The sequence below is a fragment of the Lipotes vexillifer genome, unplaced genomic scaffold, assembly GCF_000442215.2.
Source record: "Lipotes vexillifer unplaced genomic scaffold, Lipotes_vexillifer_v1.1 scaffold518, whole genome shotgun sequence".
In the NCBI taxonomy this organism is placed as follows: Eukaryota; Metazoa; Chordata; class Mammalia; order Artiodactyla; family Lipotidae; genus Lipotes; species Lipotes vexillifer.
This window is the reverse complement of record NW_006780945.1, coordinates 1,598,285-1,615,052: the sequence shown is the minus strand read 5'-3', so window position 1 is coordinate 1,615,052 and position 16,768 is coordinate 1,598,285. Positions and strand designations below refer to the sequence as shown.

The following is a 16,768-nucleotide window of genomic DNA, read 5'->3' as shown; positions in this document are numbered from 1 at the left end:
TGCCGCCATCCAGCCCGCTGCCCCCGCCCCTCCACCCTTTGTGCAGCCGCCGCCCGGTGCCCCGGGCTCTGCAGGACCCCAGCCGGGCCAGACCGCGGCAGCGAGCCAGCCCCCTGTGGGCGCCAAGCCGGCGGCCGATGGCGAGGGGGCGCGGCGCGGGCGAGGGCACTGCAGCCCGAGTCCGCGACGCAGGAGGGTCGGCCCGCCTCCGCCGCATTGTCCCGGGCCCAGCGCCCCGGCCCTGAGCCGCGCCGCCGCAGCGCCCAATTGCAGCCCGCCGCCTGCGGGGCCATGCGGAGGGCCGCCAGGATGGAGGACTTCACCGCAGAGGAAGAGGAGCCCTGGTACGACCAGCAGGACCTGGAGCAGGGTGAGCAAAGGGGGCGGGAAAGCGGGGTGCGCCCCGCGACCCCTGTCCGCTTCTCCATTGTTGGGCGGTATCACCCCGGGGAGGGCTGGGCTGCACCCGGCGTGCCGGACTGAGAGAGGAGATGCGTCTGGAGAATGCGGACGTGGAGAGAGGGGGCGCTGCCCGGGAAGACCCGAACCAGACGCGTGAAGACCTGCAAAAATGGGGGGAGCGGTCTTCCTCTTTGCCCGAACAACAGGGGCATACTTCAGCCAGTTCGCCCCCCCCATCCTAGAGGCAGGAACTGCCCAGGCGCCCCGGGTATTGTTGGGGGGGGGGTCTGAGAGTACTGGCTGGAAGTCTTTGGAGGTCAGGAGGTGGCTCCTTGGTTGTTTTGCTGAGAGGGGTTTTGGGGGGCCGAGGGGGGAGGAAGCTATCCCCATTCCAAATCCAGCGGCACACTTCCCTGCCAGGATTCCTGAGCTCCTAGAAAGTTTCCCCAACTCCCTTCCCCTCTACCCAGGGAGCTGATGGGGGTGCCGGCACCTTGCCGATGGAGACGCGGAGGCTACTAGGAGTCCAATCTGCCTTCCAGAGGGAGGAGTCCCCTGGTCCTTCCCCTGCTGGCCTTCTCCCAAATGGCTCAAGGTTTGGAGGGGATCAGATTTGGGAACTCTGAGCAGTGCCCCAGATCAGAGCCTGAGTAAACAGGGAGTCACTTTCCCCTCTCTCCCATCTGAGGGCAGAGAGGGCGACTGGAAGGGGGTTGATGAGGTGGCCGAGGTGACGTCACTCCAAGTAGGGGGCGGGGCTGTTAGGACAGGAAGGAGGAGGAGGCCTAAGAGGGTCGGGGCCAGGCCCTGCTGGAGTGACATCAAATCCAACCTCTCCTCCCAGGAAAAGTGCCTCATTCTTGGATGGTCAGAATTGGAGGCGCTAGGAAACATGTTCTAGAAGTGACCACAGTCACCCAGCAAGCCTGGTGGGTGTGGACACAGTCTGGTTCAGTGTGTGCAGACACCCTCTGCTCTGGGTCTCCATCCATGGGGCCCAGACGCCTGCCTTTGCCCTCATGTGAGGCATCTAGCCAGATCCTGGAGACTTTGTTTTCCGGCCCTGACCCACATCCCCACGTGGCCACATTTGCTGGTAGATGAGGCGCTGCCCTTGTGTTCAGGACCATGGGTTAATCAGAGCCTCTGCGGGACCAGTGTAGGACGGGGGCGGGGTGCTGGGCTGGACCGCACCTCTGTGTCCTGGAAGCTAGCCTCCCTGCCTGGAGTGAAATGCCCAGTCCTGGCTGCAACAACCCCCTTCCCCATCCTGGGCAACTACCCCCAAAACCTCACATTACACAAACACATATCAGGCTCCACTTAAGTGTCAGACACTATCCTGGGAGCTGGGAGTAGTCCCAGCCCTGGCCTCCTGGGTGCACCTGAGTAGGTGGAGTTGGGCTTGTAACTGAGTGGAGATGATAGGATGCAGTGAGAGGGCTTCATGGAAGAGGCAGGCCTAGAAGGAAAGATTGGAAGCTGAGTGCCTGGGAAGATGGCCTCCTTGGAGGCAGACGCTAATGTTGTTGCTGTCTCATTTCATTCCCGCACCCCTAAAGGAGTCTCTGGCACTGTGCCCGGCCCAGATGTGGGAGGAAGGAGCTAGGGAGTAGGGGTGGGAGATGTGCTGCATCCGGAGAGGGAGAGAGATGTCGAGATTCCAGCTGGGCCGGGCAGCTATGCTTTGGGTCCGGGGTCAGGAATGGGCCCCACAGGCCCCTGCTTTTCTGACCTTACTGGTCTGCAGCAGTCAGCCTTGCCTCGTAGCCTGAGTAGCAGCCAGAGCCCAGGAACGAGGAGGGAAAGCAGAAATGAGACAGTCTCAGAAGAAACTGGAGCTTTCCACCAGAAGCCAAACGTGTGCTTGCCGTGGGCCAGGTGCTGTGCTGAGCCTGGGACGTGATCTCCACCCTCGCAGTCTCCACAGTCCGGCAGAGGAGGCAGAAATGGGATCAGACTAGCACCTGTGACGGAGCGACAGGGGTTCTGCAGCAGTGAGCCCCTGCGGACAGTGAGAACAGAAGTGAGGGCCTTCTGCTGTGAGACTTGTAAAGGTTTACACACCCCTCCGAGCCAGAGGGTGAAGAGGGCCCTCCCGCCCGGCCCCAGCAGAGGAAGGCAGGCCGGCAGTCTAAGTGGAGGGGGTGCTTGTACCGAGGCACAGAGCCATGCGAAAAGACCATGCATGACTGCAAAGTGGGAATTACCTGGAGTGCCGGGGTGGGGGTCGGAGGAAGTCCCAGGCACAGCTGCTGCGGCACCCCACGGGGACCGGCACGGAGGGCTGGATGGTGGGGTGAACGCGGACCAAAGGCCAGACACGTGGGGGATCGGGTGCCTGTTCCTTCCCCACACCCGCTCCCCAAATTCTCTCCCGCCCAGCTGCCCCCAAGTTGCCTCTGAGTGTCCCAGGACATGGTTTTTCTCAGCTAGCCCCAACTCCCCTGAGGACGGGCCCCAACTTTACTTTCAGATGCTTGGCCATCAAGCTCCTGTTTGACTTTGTTGCTGTTCCGTCCCAGTGGAGGCAGGCATCTGGGACAAACAGGGTCCTCCTTTCTCACTGTGTTCCCTCTGCCCACTGCCACGAGCACCAGTAAAAATAGAAAAAAACATTAATTATTAAGCGCCGGCACTCTCTCTCTGCCTGCCTCCCTCCCCCACCTTGGACGAGGTGTGGCCGGCCCTGTGGGTACCTCTTTCCAGGCTGAGAGATGACTGCTGAGTCACAGAATTGAGGTCCTGGGCTCCTGACCTTGAGTCTCAGCCTCAGGGGAGAACTCTGACATGGTGAGGGGAGGGAGGTGACCGGACCCCAGTTCTGGGGACCCAGGGTTCCTGACATTGGTGCCCCAGAGGTTGTGAACAGGACCCCTGCAGCCCTGCCAGGTGGTAGCTGGCCTCCTTCTGCCCCCTTTATCTTTGTCTTTTCTTCCCTATGTCCTCTGTCCTTTTCCTACCTCTCTTCTCTGGAGTCTAGGGGGTCCCACCCTGACCCCAACCAGGAGGGGCAGTAGGATTTCAGGATTTCTCTTCAAAGACATCCCCTGGCTCCCAGCCATTCTCTCTAGGGCTCTGGGGCATTGTTCCTGGGCAACACCTCTGCTGGCATTCAGAGGGCAAAACTGCTGCAGCCCACTGCAGGAGACCCCAGAAAATGCTGGGGTCCAGGCAGAGGAGATGCCAGTTCAGACTCAGTACCTTCCCTGGCCTGGTCCAGTGTAACCATTAATCTGGCTGTGACAGGCTGTTTATTACTCCAGATTCCACTTCTGGCTTAGCCAGCTCCCCTGTCCTCCCACTCCCAGGACTCCCTCCCCCTCTGGTCCAGAGGGAGCTGCACCCTCCCCAAAGCCAAAGCCGTGCCCAGCCCTCATCTAGCTGGTGTCCTTTCCCCAGCACTTGGCTCTACTCAGCTCCCGGCCCTGCAGCTTCTAGACTTCTCTCATGATCCCTCCTGGCAGCTCGGACCAGCTTAGCTTGCATTGTGATCCCATTTCCCTGAGACAGTCTCTGGGATTCTCCCCAAGCCGCTTCTATTGTGTTCCTTTCCCGCATCTCGGAATCGCTAAGCTAAGCGGCCCGGGTCACATTCGCTGCCTTCAATATCCCCCGTTTACAGTATGACTTGCAGTATGACAGCTGCCCCAGCCCACCCCACTGGCAGTAGGAATACACACGCAGCTCAGATGCTCACCTGGAAGGAAGAACATAAAGTGCAGTTGTCCTTGGCCTTTCCTCACTCTGCCTCTGACCTTGGACTCAAGGTTAAGTTTCAGGGGCTTCATGCAGGCCACCCACAGAGCCTGTCCTCCCACGCCAGTGCAGGAGGTAGCATCCCTAGCAGCGGCCTCGTCACAGACGACCTGACAGTTCCCAAGGGTAAAAAAAAAGTTAGTGTGACCGGCTGTTCTTTTTCACGTATACATGAATTACTTGATAGCGTTTGTGGATGAGCCAAATGTCCGCCATCCCATTACAGAGAGCAGGAAGCTGGCGGGCCTCCCTCGTCACGAACTAGGGGTGGTCTTGCTGAATTTCCACTAAGCACACAACATAACTACATAAGTTGATCTGACCTCCTCTTTGAGACCACAATCTGATCCTAGGCTTCCCTTACACATATATTTATATATTTAAATATAAATAATAATATATTTACAAACATTAACTTTTGTTTCTTTTTTAAATTTTTATTGGCGTATAGTTGATTTACAATGTTGTGTTAGTTTCTGCTCTACAACAAAGTGAATCAGTTATACATGTACGTATATCTACTCTTTTAGATTCTTTTCCCATATAGGTCATTACAGAGTATTGCGTAGTTCCCTGTGCTATACAGTAGGTCCTTATTAGTTATCTATTTTATATATTACCCTTTGCTTCTAAAAGGAGTTAGGCCTATGTATGGGGAAATATCCACCCCAAATGTCTAGGTACCCTCGCCCAACTTCAGACCCACTGAGAGAATTTTTAGGGATTCCAGCACCTGCCATTCCCTTCTAACCCCTCCCCCTCCCCACGATATAGCCCCCTAAAGACAGGCCAGATTTCCTCCCGACCTCTCTGATAGGTGTTCATTTACCTTTGGCTGGGATTGGGGAGAGGAGGTTCCGGTCCCACAGGGTACAAGAATCGGGGCTACTGGGGGAAGAGGTTGGTTTTGCTGCCCAGGGAAAAGAGAAGGTTTTGGAGAGGGGCGTGTGTCACTAGGACCAAATGGTACCCAACTGGGGTGAGGAGATGTGAATTCTGCTTCCAATGTGGCTATAACCCAAGTAATGAAACCTCAGGTAGGTTATTCTTCTTTCCTCTTCAACCTGTCATCCATAGAATAAAGAGGTTGGGCCAGAGCTTTTTTTTTTTTTTTTTTTTTGTTTTCTGGGGTCACATGGTTAATTAGCCATTAGCCAGAGCTCGGTTTTGCAAACTGGCAAGGGCCTGGCACACCTTTTCTTCCACCAGGACATGGTGTTTCTAGAAGAGTGTGAAGCTAGCTACCCCAGCTTTATTTTTGTTGTTGTTGTTGTTGTTTTGTTTTGTTTTGTTTTGTTTTGCTTTTTTGCAGTACGTGGGCCTCTCCCTTTTGTGGCCTCTCCCGTTGCGGAGCACAGGCTCCCGACACACAGGCTCAGCGGCCATGGCTCACAGGCCCAGCTGCTCCACGGCATGTGGGATCCTCCCGGACCGGGGCACGAACCCGTGTCCCCTGCATCGGCAGGCGGACTCTCAACCACTGCGCCACCAGGGAAGCCCCAGAGCTTTTTTTTTAACATTTATTTTTATTGCACCATTTTTTACTTTCCTGTTTTCTCTCTCTTTTATTTTTATTTAATATATTTATTTATTTATTTATTGGCTGCGTTGGGTCTTCGTTGCTGCGCGCAAGCTTTCTCCAGTTGCAAGCGGGGGCTACTCTTTGTTGCGGTGCGCGGGCTTCTCATTGCGGTGGCTTCTCTTGCTGCGGAACACAGGCACTAGGTGCGCAGGCTTCAGTAGTTGTGGCATGTGGACTTAGTTGCTCCGGGGCATGTGGGATCTTCCCAGACAAGGGATCGAACCCGTGTCCCCTGCATTGGCAGGCGGATTAACCACTGTGCCACCCGGGAAGTCCTGGGCCAAAGAGCCTTGAAGCCGTGTCCAGTTCTAACACCCAGCAAGCCCTTCTGCCCCTCCCCCTCTCAGTGAGCTCCAGCCGCCTTTCCAAACCCAACTCCAAGGCTGCTCATTGCCTGAGATTCCCACTGTCCCCTGCGTGAACTCTCCCTTACCTATCATCCCAGGGCACTTTGCCCCTATGTCTGCTGATGCTCTTATCACATTCCACTCACTCATTCTTTCAGAAAAGATTTCTTATTCACCTGCTCTGTGCCAGGTATTGTTCTAGGTCCTAGGAATATCAGTGACCGAAACAGGCAAAATCCCTGCCCTGTAAGTTTACGATTTAGTCAAGGGAGATGAACAAGATAAGGGTCCAACTTGTTTGGTAAATTAGGTGGTGATACGAGCTCAGGAGAAAAATGAAGCAGGGAGGGAGTGGGGCGTGGGGGAGGGTGCAGTTTTGAGGTCAGTGAGGTCAATGTCTGAGGAAGGCCTCCTGGAGAAGGTGACATTAAAGGCAGAGAGGGGTGAGCCCTGGGAGTGTCTGGGGAGAGGACATTCCAGGCAGAAGTGACAGCCAATGCACAGGCTCAGCTTGTGGCTTACATCCCCTTCCAGGCCTGGAGTCTCCCCAGGGGCGGCCCCTGGGTCCTGGTTCTCTCAGGGTCCCCAGCGGCCCAGACCAGAATGAATGCTCAGAACAGGAATGGCGGGGGGTCCTCCAACTTCATTCTCAGCTGCTCATATTCCCCCCACCTCTGCCCCCTCCCCCACAAGACTTGCACTTAGCTGCTGAGCTGGGGAAGACGCTGCTGGAGAGGAACAAGGAGCTGGAGCAGTCTCTGCAGCAGATGTACTCCACCAACGAGGAGCAAGTGCAGGAGATTGAGGTGAGGGGCCACACGGGCCCTGCACAGGCTCCGTCACCCATCAAGGACCCCTTGGCCCGTGTGTACCTTTGTGCAGTTTAGGAAAAGGTGCCCTCTTAGCAGGCCCAGCCTTGGCCCAACAGCCTTGTGCAGTTCACAACCTGCACAACTGTCCCAGGCAGCCCTATTGCACCACCATCTTGACACCTCTCTCTGCTTCAGACGAATACCCCAAAGCAAACCTGTTCCTAGAAGTGGGAGGAGGGCCCAGGCGGAGACATTGTCCCCAACACAGTTCGGAAAGGTTACTCACCCACCCCCACCCCCAGTACCTGACCAAACAGCTGGACACGCTGCGGCACGTGAATGAGCAGCATGCCAAAGTGTACGAACAACTGGACCTGGCGGCCCGAGACCTGGAGCTGACCAACCAGAAGCTGGTGCTGGAGAGTAAGGCTGCCCAGCAGAAGATCCATGGGTGAGGGCCGGGTAGAGGGCTGGGAGCCGGGGGCTGGGGATGGCCAAGGAGAGGCCCAGGGCTGGGTGTACATGTGTGCATATTGACCAGCGGGTGTGACTCAGTCTCCTTCTTTCAGAAGCCCAGGTCTGGGAACCTGGGATGGTAGTGAGTTTGTCCTTGTCGATTTGGGCTGGCTTAACATTCAGGACACAAACCTTCTTTAAGCACGAGCTACACACCAGGCTCTGTTTTAGGCACTGGGGAATACAGTGATGGGGATGTAAAGACACTGTCCCGCCCTCTGGGAGGGAAGGCAGACACGTAAATATTTTATTGCAAAATATTTTATAGGGTGATAAGTGATTAGATGGGTGTACAAGGAACCGAGGAGACACAGAGGAGAAATGGTCAGCTCGGCCTGGGAGGTGGGGGAAAAGAGTGGGTCCTTGGGCGTACAAGGAGTTCCCTGTCTGACCTCAGCACCGGGCAGCATGGCTCAAGGTCACCTGTTTGTCCCCCACCCCCAAGTCCCCCTAGGGCTGCAGTGAGGAGGGCTGGCCCTGTCCCCTTAAAGTCTCTCCCATGCGTGTGTCCGCCACCCCATCCCCAGGCTGACGGAGACCATCGAGCGCCTGCAGACCCAGGTTGAGGAGCTGCAGGCCCAGGTGGAGCAGCTGCGGGACCTGGAGCAACTGCGAGTGCGGCGGGAGAAGCGAGAGCGCCGGCGCACCATCCACACCTTCCCCTGCCTCAAGGAGCTGTGCGCCAGCCCCCGGTAGGTGAGGGTGCCACTTGAGGGCAGCAGCCTGGACCCTGGACCGTGTCTCTGAGTGCCCAGGGCTGCAAACCACAGCAGGGAAGGGCAGGGAGGCGCCCCGCAGCAGGCGGGAAGGAGAGCTGCCGTGTTGTCCAGGCTCCCGGAGGGGCTGCTCCTGTCACTGACAACAGTCAGCAGTTGGCGCCTGTGAGCACTGGCCGTGTGCCCACCACTCTGCTAAGTGATTTAATTCTCATGTCCCCACTACTCCGAGGAGGAAATTGAAACTCCGAGATCATGTGTCTTATCTAAGGTCACCTGTTTGTTTAGTAAGCCAGAATTCTCACCCAGGAGAGGTTAACAACTATACCTTTCAGTTCTCATTAAGTCTTTTGAATAGGATGACTTCCTAATGTAAGAATACTGTACACACGGGTGTGTTTAGTGGGTGTTTCAATAAAGGTCCTGGCAGGAGACAGATAGCCTCCACCCAGAGTAACTGAGGAGTGCTTAATAAAGAGGTGTGGGCAAGGTGCGGGGAAACCAGGGGGATACTGCAGCACCCTGGGGTTGTAGTAGCAAGGAGCTGTTACCATCCTGAGGCCTGAAGGGACCAGGAGAAGGGAGGTTACTGGAACCTAGAAGGCAGGGAGAGCACTGTCTGGCCTGCAGTAACCAGGGAAGGAGCCCAGGGGGAGACATTCCCCGTGACCTCCCTCTGCCCCCATCCCCCTGGCCCTCCTGCCAGTGCCTCCCATTGGCTGAACCCAAGAGAGAGCCAGGAAACCTGGCGGAAGCTAAGGGCAACCTCCCAGGGCAGAAAGCAGGGGTAGAAAGGCCGAGAGCGACTTTAGGTGGGGCAGCCTATCCAGCCCCGTCGGGGAGAGAGATGCGGCTGGGCTCCCGGGGCCTTGGCCGTGCCCACCGCCCTCTGCCCACCTGCCCCTGCTCCCTCCCAGGTGCGAGGATGCCTTCCGCCTGCACAGTTCCTCCCTGGAGCTGGGCCCGCGGCCGTTGGAGCAGGAGAACGAGCGGCTGCAGACCTTGGTGGGAGTGCTGCGCTCCCAGGTGAGCCAGGAGCGCCAGCGCCAGCAGCGGGCGGAGCACGAGTACGCGGCGGTGCTGCAGGAGTACTCAGAGCTGGAGCGGCGGCTGTGCGAGATGGAGGGCTGCCGCCTCCGCGTGCAGGAGCTGGAGGCCGAGCTGCTGGAGCTGCAGCAGATGAAGCAGGTGAAGACCTACCTGCTGGGCCGGGAGGACCACCTGGCCGAGGCCCTGCTGGCGCCCCTCACCCAGGCGCCTGAAGCCGACGACCCCCAGCCGGGCAGCGGGGACGACTCGGGCACCCAGGACGGGGTCTCCTCTCCGGCCGCGTCCCCGGGCCACACCGTGCGCAAGAGCTGCAGCGACACGGCACTCAACGCCATCGTGGCCAGAGACCCGGCCGGCCGGCACGTGGGCAGCCTCACGCTGCACGCCAACAGCGTGCGCAAGCGGGGCATGTCCATCCTGCGCGAGGTGGATGAGCAGTACCACGCGCTGCTGGAGAAGTATGAGGAGCTGCTGAGCAAGTGCCGGCAGCACGGGGCAGGGGTGCGGCACGCGGGCGTGCAGACCTCGCGGCCCGTCTCCCGGGACAGCTCGTGGAAGGACCTGCGGGGCAGCGACGAGGGCCAGGGGGAGGCCAGGGCGGGCGAGAAGAGCCTGAGCCAGCACGTGGAGGCCGTGGACAAGCGGCTGGAGCAGAGCCAGCCCGAGTACAAGGCACTCTTCAAGGAGATTTTCTCCAGGATCCAGAAGACCAAGGCCGACATCAACGCCACCAAAGTCAAGACGCACAGCAGCAAGTGAAAGTTCCCCGGCCAGTGGCCTCCCCCAGGATTGGGCCGTGGGGGTCCCTCTTACCTGGGCCGTGCAGCCTGTGGTGAGAGAGGGAGCCCTTTAGCAGCAATACACCCCAGAGGGAGGCTGCTCTCTGACCCAGGGAGCGTGCGGGGGACACCCGTTCCCTGCTGACGGGGGAGGCTGTCGACACCTCTTGCCTCCCAGGACCATCCACCACCCCGCGCCAGCCCAAAGGCGCAGCCGAGAGTCTGCAAGCCAAATGTCCCCACTCCCCGCTCTCCCAGCCCCCACTCCCTGACCCTGGGCCTTGCTCCCAGATTTGTGGCCAGGCTTCTGAAAGCCATTCTGGACCAGTTGGCTTTTTTTTCCCAAAGTTCTCTTTATTATTTTTATTTTTTTGAGAGATTTTTTTTTTGCAAGGCAGGGTCTCCCTGACCCCTCGCCACAACTGGAAACACTTGAAGGGGGACCCCGGAGCCAGCTGTTGCAGGTTCCAGGGCTCTCCTGGACCACCCACTGCTTCTCCAGCTGTGACACACTGTCATTCCCTTAGCACCAGCTGTCCCACCTCGAGGGTCCTGACCAGGTCAGAGACGGCCCCTGCCATGCAGAGCAAAAAGCCTGAGCCAGGCCCGAGTGGCCCAACTCCAGCCCTGGTGAGGGCGGGCTTCTCCCTGGAAATCCTCAGCCCACTGCAGATCTGTAGCCAATCAACTCAGAGCCAGCCTCCCCGGGTTCCAGCCCTGGAAATGCCTTCTGGGTATCAAGCCTTCCAGGGGTCTGGGCAGTGGGAGCCCCCTATCTCTGCATGCCTCCTCTGACTCACCAAGCTTGGCCTCTGCCTGTCCCCATCTCAGGGACCATGATGTGTCTCATTCACCCCCATGCTCCCCCCAGGCCCACCCCACCGCAGGTCATGCCTGCCACCCCCAGAATGTCCTGGATGTGTGCCACCAGCCCATGGTCCTAGCATCCTCCCCTGCCCCCCTTTACTGGGGCCTGCCCAAGAGTCTCACCCCACACTGGGCAGTATTGAAATGGGACCAGATGGGGAACATGTCTCCTCCTTCCCATACAATGCCTGCTTTTGAGGACCCAGCTGGGTCAGGGGTTTAATCTTTTGTTAAGGCTTCAGAAGGTCCAGCTTCAGCTAAGAGCTTCAGCTAAGAGATGCCCAGGTCCCCAGTTTGCCCTGAGAAATTCTTCAGGGCTCCCAGTTCCTTCTTCCTGAGACCCTAGAAATCAGAGGAGCCATACAACGCAGTGGAAGTCAGTAGCCCCGGCCTCTGTGCTGGGAGCCCAGTGGGGAATCTTCATGCCTTATTTGTTTCTAAGGGGTAAAGGGGTTTTCTTAACAGTCCTTCCCAACCTCCCTGGAGGCGCCACCCTGCTTTCCAGGCGGCACTGTGATGAGAGTTGTCAGCTGGTCCTTCCATTCACACATCTTGGAACCTTTGGTCCGTTGGAGCTGGGCAGCTCCCAGCCATCCGTGTGTCTCCGGCATCTAGGGTGGAGGGGGTGGGGTGGGATGGGACGGGTGAGGGAAGGGCTTCTGCCTGTTTGCTCCCCGGTTCTGTAGCTGCTGACCAGCGTCATCTTTGAAGTATACGTGAGAGAAATATATTTACAAATGCTTTATTCTCTTCTTTAATAAAAAACACACCAGTAATCTAAAGCCAGAAATGGAGCCATGGTCCTGTCTCCGTGCATCTCATACACCCGCCTCCCATCACACAGCTATCTATGGGGGGGAGGGGCACAGCCTGAGCTTCACCACCCCCGTGATTGGCAGCCAAACAGCTCTAAATAGCAGGCTCTTGGAAGTTTCCATATTTGTTGAGTACCAGCTAGGCCAGTCACATTGCCTCGCAGGGTACCCTGTGGGGTGGACCCTCCTTGCTGTACTGATTTTGAAATCCCTCCTCCCAACCCACACCTGCTTTGTGGTTCACCAGCTTTGTTGCTCTGCGGCATGTGGGATCTTCCAGGACCAGGGCTTGAACCCGTGTCCCCTGCATTGGCAGGCGGATTCTTAACTACTGTGCCAACAGGGAAGCCTTCCTTTGCCTTTTTTTTCTTTTTTTTTTTTGTGGTACGCGGGCCTCTCACTGCTGTGGCCTCTCCCGCTGCGGAGCGCAGGCTCCGGACGTGCAGGCTCAGCGGGCACAGCTCACGGGCCCAGCTCACGGGCCCAGCCACTCCACGGCATGTGGGATCTTCCCAGACCAGGGCATGAACCCGTGTGCCCTGCATCGGCAGGCGTACTCTCAACCACTGCGCCACCAGGGAAGCTCCTCCTTTGCCTTTTAAATCACCCTGGCCTTCAGCAACCTCATGAGGCAGTGGTAAAATCTCTGTTTTACTGATGGGGATCCTGAGGCTTAGAGGTTAAGTTAGTAATTCAAAATCACATAGAGGCACCTCCCTGGTGGCGCAGTGGTTGAGTCTGCCTGTCTGCCGATGCAGGGGACATGGGTTCGTGCCCCGGTCCGGGAAGATTCCACATGCTGCGGAGTGGCTGGGCCCGTGAGCCATGGCTGCTGAGCCTGCGCGTCCGGAGCCTGTGCTCCACAATGGGAGAGGCCACAGCGGTGAGAGGCCCGCGTACCACACACACACACACACACACACACACACACACACACACACAAAATCACATAGAAATAGTCGAACCCAGACCTGATCAATCCCACTGTGTGATACGGCATGTTCCCTACCTCCATGTAATGCTGAGTTTTAAGAGCCAGTCTGACCTAGGGCACTCCAGAAAAGAAAAAAGGAAAATCCTGTGGACCCCCTCACAGCTATAGAGAAGGCCTGGTGTCTGCAAGCTCCTCGGCTACCAGAAATGGCTTGATGATCCTTTATCTTTTCTTCCCCTCTTCTCGCCCCTATGCAGGTCCCCTTCCTGAAGCACCCATTCAACCTATGGAGAACCAGAGAAGGGAAGAAGGCTGGCCTCAGCCTTCAGTGCCACCTTTTGAAGGGAACAGGTGGCACCTCTCAGGACTGTTTCTCCCATAAGGGCCTCTATTCTGGATGGTTCTTGGCAGCAGCAGGTGAAAGGAGCTTGCCAGCTGCTCCTCTATCCACCACAGGGTAGCTTGTTCCATTCTCTCCTCTACCCCCTCCTCTCCCAGAATCCAGGCCACCAGATGGCCTGAGCAGGCTGTTTATTTGGGGCCATGGAAACCTACAGCTTCCTTTTCCTATCACTCTGGGTCAGGCGCAGAGCTGGAGCCCAGCCTCAGAGCAGTGATGCCACGGGATGGTGGTTTTATTCGTAATCCCTGAGCCGTCAACCTGGGCAGGTCCCTGGCTTTGCTCCCCTGAGCAGCTTTTTCCAGTCACCATGGAGACGCCTCTGTTCCCTCTGAGGTCATGGGATTAAGTCAGACAGGGAGGGTCCCAGGAGACTCCCCTTAAAGCCTAGAGCCCCAAAAGCGCCTGTCAATTGCCATTCCCTTCCTAGTCTGGGTTTGCAAAGCCAGTGCTTGGGAAGAATTGTTTTCCCTCCTAAAGAATTTGCCTTTATCAATGAGGCTAAGATGGTAAAGCCCTGACTTGATGACAATCTCCTATTTCAAACAGCCGCATTCCCAGGGGCATGTTTTTCTAGGTAATTGTGCTTTTCCTAAAAATAGAACCCGCCATTAAGAAATAACCACTAGTATTACTAATCATCACTAATATTTATTGAGCTGTTTTCATTTACCACACTGCCTCTCAACAAAGCAACTTAGCTAACATTGACCTGTTTCCAAACACTGCTTGCTCTATTTTAAACCTTTTCTCAGAGTTAGAACTTCTCAGTTTTCAAGTTCATTTTTTAACAATCCTGTAAAAAGGGCTCTGCTTAGGCTGTCTGTGGCTGTCTGAATCTCCACCTACTTCCTCATCCTCCCCTTATCTCCTGGCTTGGAGAAACTGCCATCAAGCTCCACAAAGCAGGCGGGCTGGGGCGGGTGTCCACTTTCTAAAGTATTTCTTTCTCTACCTGCCCGCCTCTCCATCCTGGTATTTGTCCTACAGAGCCTTCACACAGGTGCTCAGCAGGGATTTGCTTTTAGGCTGCCTTGTGAATGAGCCTGAAGTTACTAAAACTCAGCTCTCGCGGAACTCAACTTTCAAAAACACCTTCCCAAAGAGTCCCTTTTAACAATATTTATTGAGTACCCATGACGTGCCAGGTTCTGGGTACTGGGGATCCAGCAATGAGCCAGTGCCCTCCTGGAGGTGATTACATTCCGGCTGGGAGGCAGGCAACAGACACAAAAATAAGATTGAGCGATGTGAAAGAAAAAAAAAACAGTGGCGAAGAGTAAAGGGGGTGGAGATGAACCTGGGCATGCCTCGTTGATGCTGTGAGATTTGGGGGAACATAGTTCCAGGAAGGCACAGACAAAAAGGGAGAAAAGTGGTGTTTCTGGGGGACGCGGCATCCGGGGGTTCTTTTCACCAGGAGGCTCCCTTGAGAGCTCGCTGTCTGGCCAACGTCTTCCCCATCGCAGCAGATGCCCTCAAAGCACCAACCAGGCGTCCTGAAGGCGGCCGACCAGAAGCCTCTAATAAGCTCCGCGCGAGAGCAACGTCGGGAGCTCTGCTCGCTTCCTCCCCGTGGCAGGCGCTAAAGGTCTAGCGGAACCAAAGTCTCGAGGGAAGAGCGAGCCCACGGACCGCAGAAGAAAGCGCCCACCGGAAGCGGCCCCGAAACCCGAACATGGCAGCCGTACGGTGGCTGCGCTGGGGCCTGAACCGAGCCGAATCCTGGCTGCTCCCGCCGCCCGCGCGCTGCCCCCACCGGACTCTGAACAAACAGGCAGAGGGCACCGAATTCCAGAGCATCTACAGTCTGGACAAGCTCTACCCCAAATCGCGGGGCTCCGACACCGCCTGGAGGGTTCCGGTGAGCCGGGAGGGCCGGACGAAAGGGGTGTTTCCTGGACTCTGCTGGGTGACGTCGGGCAGCCGGGGCCCCATTGGCCGGGCGTGCTGCTAATCCATGAGACGGACGCGCTCAAACATGGCGGTCGCCGCGGGAGGAGGCTGGTTGCCCGAGCAACCGGGGGACTGGGGCGGCTGGGCGGTTGGCGGCGCCCCGAGTGGCTCGAGGTGTTCCGGCGCCGGGAGAGCATGCTGGCTATGCTTCTTACAAGACCACCAGCTTTTCCGCATTCATTCCCCGTCCCTCAGGCCCAAATTCGCGTCCCAAGGGAAAAGTGCCGTCCACAGAGGACAATTAGGGCAGGAAGCTGCCAAGTAGTTCCCTTTTGGAGCCTTTTAGCAAGTGACGTGGTCCTTAGCCTCTAGTAACCCCAGCACGCCTGAGGAAACAGGGCTTCTGGTTCGTTGCCTCAGGATACCTTTATTGACAGCCCGCTGTGTGCAGGCGCTGTATCAGGGCCCGGAGCAGGAGGGTTTGGACCCACCCAGTTCTATGGAGTTTCCACCTACAGGATTGGAAGAGAGCGTTCATTCATTTATTCACTTATTCATTCATCCACTCGCTTGACAAACTGTTGGAAGCATGGTGTATACACGATGCTAGGCATGGGGACAAGAGTAGTGAACAAAACACAAAAATCCTAATGCTAGTGGAGTTTATCTGCTTAATGGAGGGAGACAGGCAATGAATAAAATCAGTAACTTAGAGTATGTGATAAGTACTTCGGAGAAAATAAAGTCCGGAAGGAAGGAGTGCTAAGGTAGGGGGTGGGGTTACAATTGTAAGTAGGCTGGTCCGAGGAGGCCTCTGAGAAGGTGATGCAGCAGCAAGCCGTGAGAAGAGCAGGAAGAGAAGCATCCCTGCGGAGGGAACAGCAGGTGCCACCCCCCTCAAGGCAGTAGCATGTTCCGCTGGTTCAAGGAACAGCAAGCAGGCCAGTGTGGCTGAGCAGGGGCGTCAGATATGAAGCTGAAGGGGAGAAGGCTGTGGGGAGGCCTTTGTATAGGGCTTACAGGCCTTTAGTTTTGCCCTGAATGTGATGGAGGCAGAAGAGCGGAACGATCCAACTTAGTTTTACAGAAATCACTGTTCTAGAGAAGAGATTGCAGAATGGCAAGAACGGGAAGACCAGTGAGGAGACTGCAATAATACAGGCAAGAGATGATAAGCAGGGTGGAAGCAATAGGAGTCGTGAGAATTGGTCAGGTTCTAGATAAATTTTGAAGGGAAAGCCTACCGGATTTGCTAATGGATTTTCCCTGAGAAGTGAGATTAAGAGAGGAATTGAGGTCTAGGGCCTTGAGTAATGGAAGGATTGTGCTGCCATTAATGGAGACGACAGGATGGTAATAGCATTCTTTTGTCTGTTCATACGTTTAACAGAAAGTTTCTTGTGCACCTACTGTGTCAGACACTGTTTCAAGCGTTGCAGATACCACCACGATAAAACAGAGTTCCCACTTCATGGAGCTTATGTTCTAGCGGAAGGAGCAGACAGTAAACAAATGGGGAAAACATATCAGAGAGCGAGAAGTAATGAATAGACCAGAGTGCTTTGATGTGACAGCCAGGGAGCGACTTCAGGTTGTTCGGAAGGGAGTTCCTCTGTGAGGAGGTTTGAGGCATCTGTTAGGCTCCAGAGAGGAGACCTCGAATAGCAGTTAGCTTTACCTCAAGAAAGAGGTTTGAGTTTGAGCCAGAAGGTTGGGAGTCATCAACAAATTTTTTTTTTTTTTTAATTTGATGGCGCCCAGCTTGTGGGATTTTAGTTCCCGCACCAGGGATCGAATCAGGGGCCCCAGCAGTGAAAGCACCGAGTCCTAACCACTGGACCGCCAGGGAATTCCCAAAGGTGGTATTTTCAAAGGAGATGGATGGAATGTTCT

At 56.3% G+C, this 16,768-nt stretch overlaps 2 protein-coding genes across 2 annotated transcripts in view; both read left to right on the top strand.

Annotated features, from left to right (window-relative positions):
• The window catches only part of CDR2L (cerebellar degeneration related protein 2 like), an 11,262-nt gene extending 1,096 nt beyond the window's left edge, over positions 1-10,166 (top strand). The window contains exons 2-6 of the mRNA XM_007454366.1: positions 14-370; positions 6,784-6,896; positions 7,205-7,353; positions 7,946-8,110; positions 9,052-10,166. Coding sequence (XP_007454428.1) covers positions 292-370; positions 6,784-6,896; positions 7,205-7,353; positions 7,946-8,110; positions 9,052-9,943 — 1,398 coding nt within the window. The 5' untranslated portion in view covers positions 14-291 and the 3' untranslated portion in view covers positions 9,944-10,166. The remainder of the gene's footprint in view (positions 1-13; positions 371-6,783; positions 6,897-7,204; positions 7,354-7,945; positions 8,111-9,051) is intronic.
• A 4,474-nt stretch (positions 10,167-14,640) lies between these two features.
• MRPL58 (mitochondrial ribosomal protein L58) overlaps positions 14,641-16,768 on the top strand; it is a 7,188-nt gene continuing 5,060 nt past the window's right edge. The window contains exon 1 of the mRNA XM_007454365.1: positions 14,641-14,843. Within this exon, the coding sequence (XP_007454427.1) occupies positions 14,658-14,843 (186 nt within the window). The 5' untranslated portion in view covers positions 14,641-14,657. The remainder of the gene's footprint in view (positions 14,844-16,768) is intronic.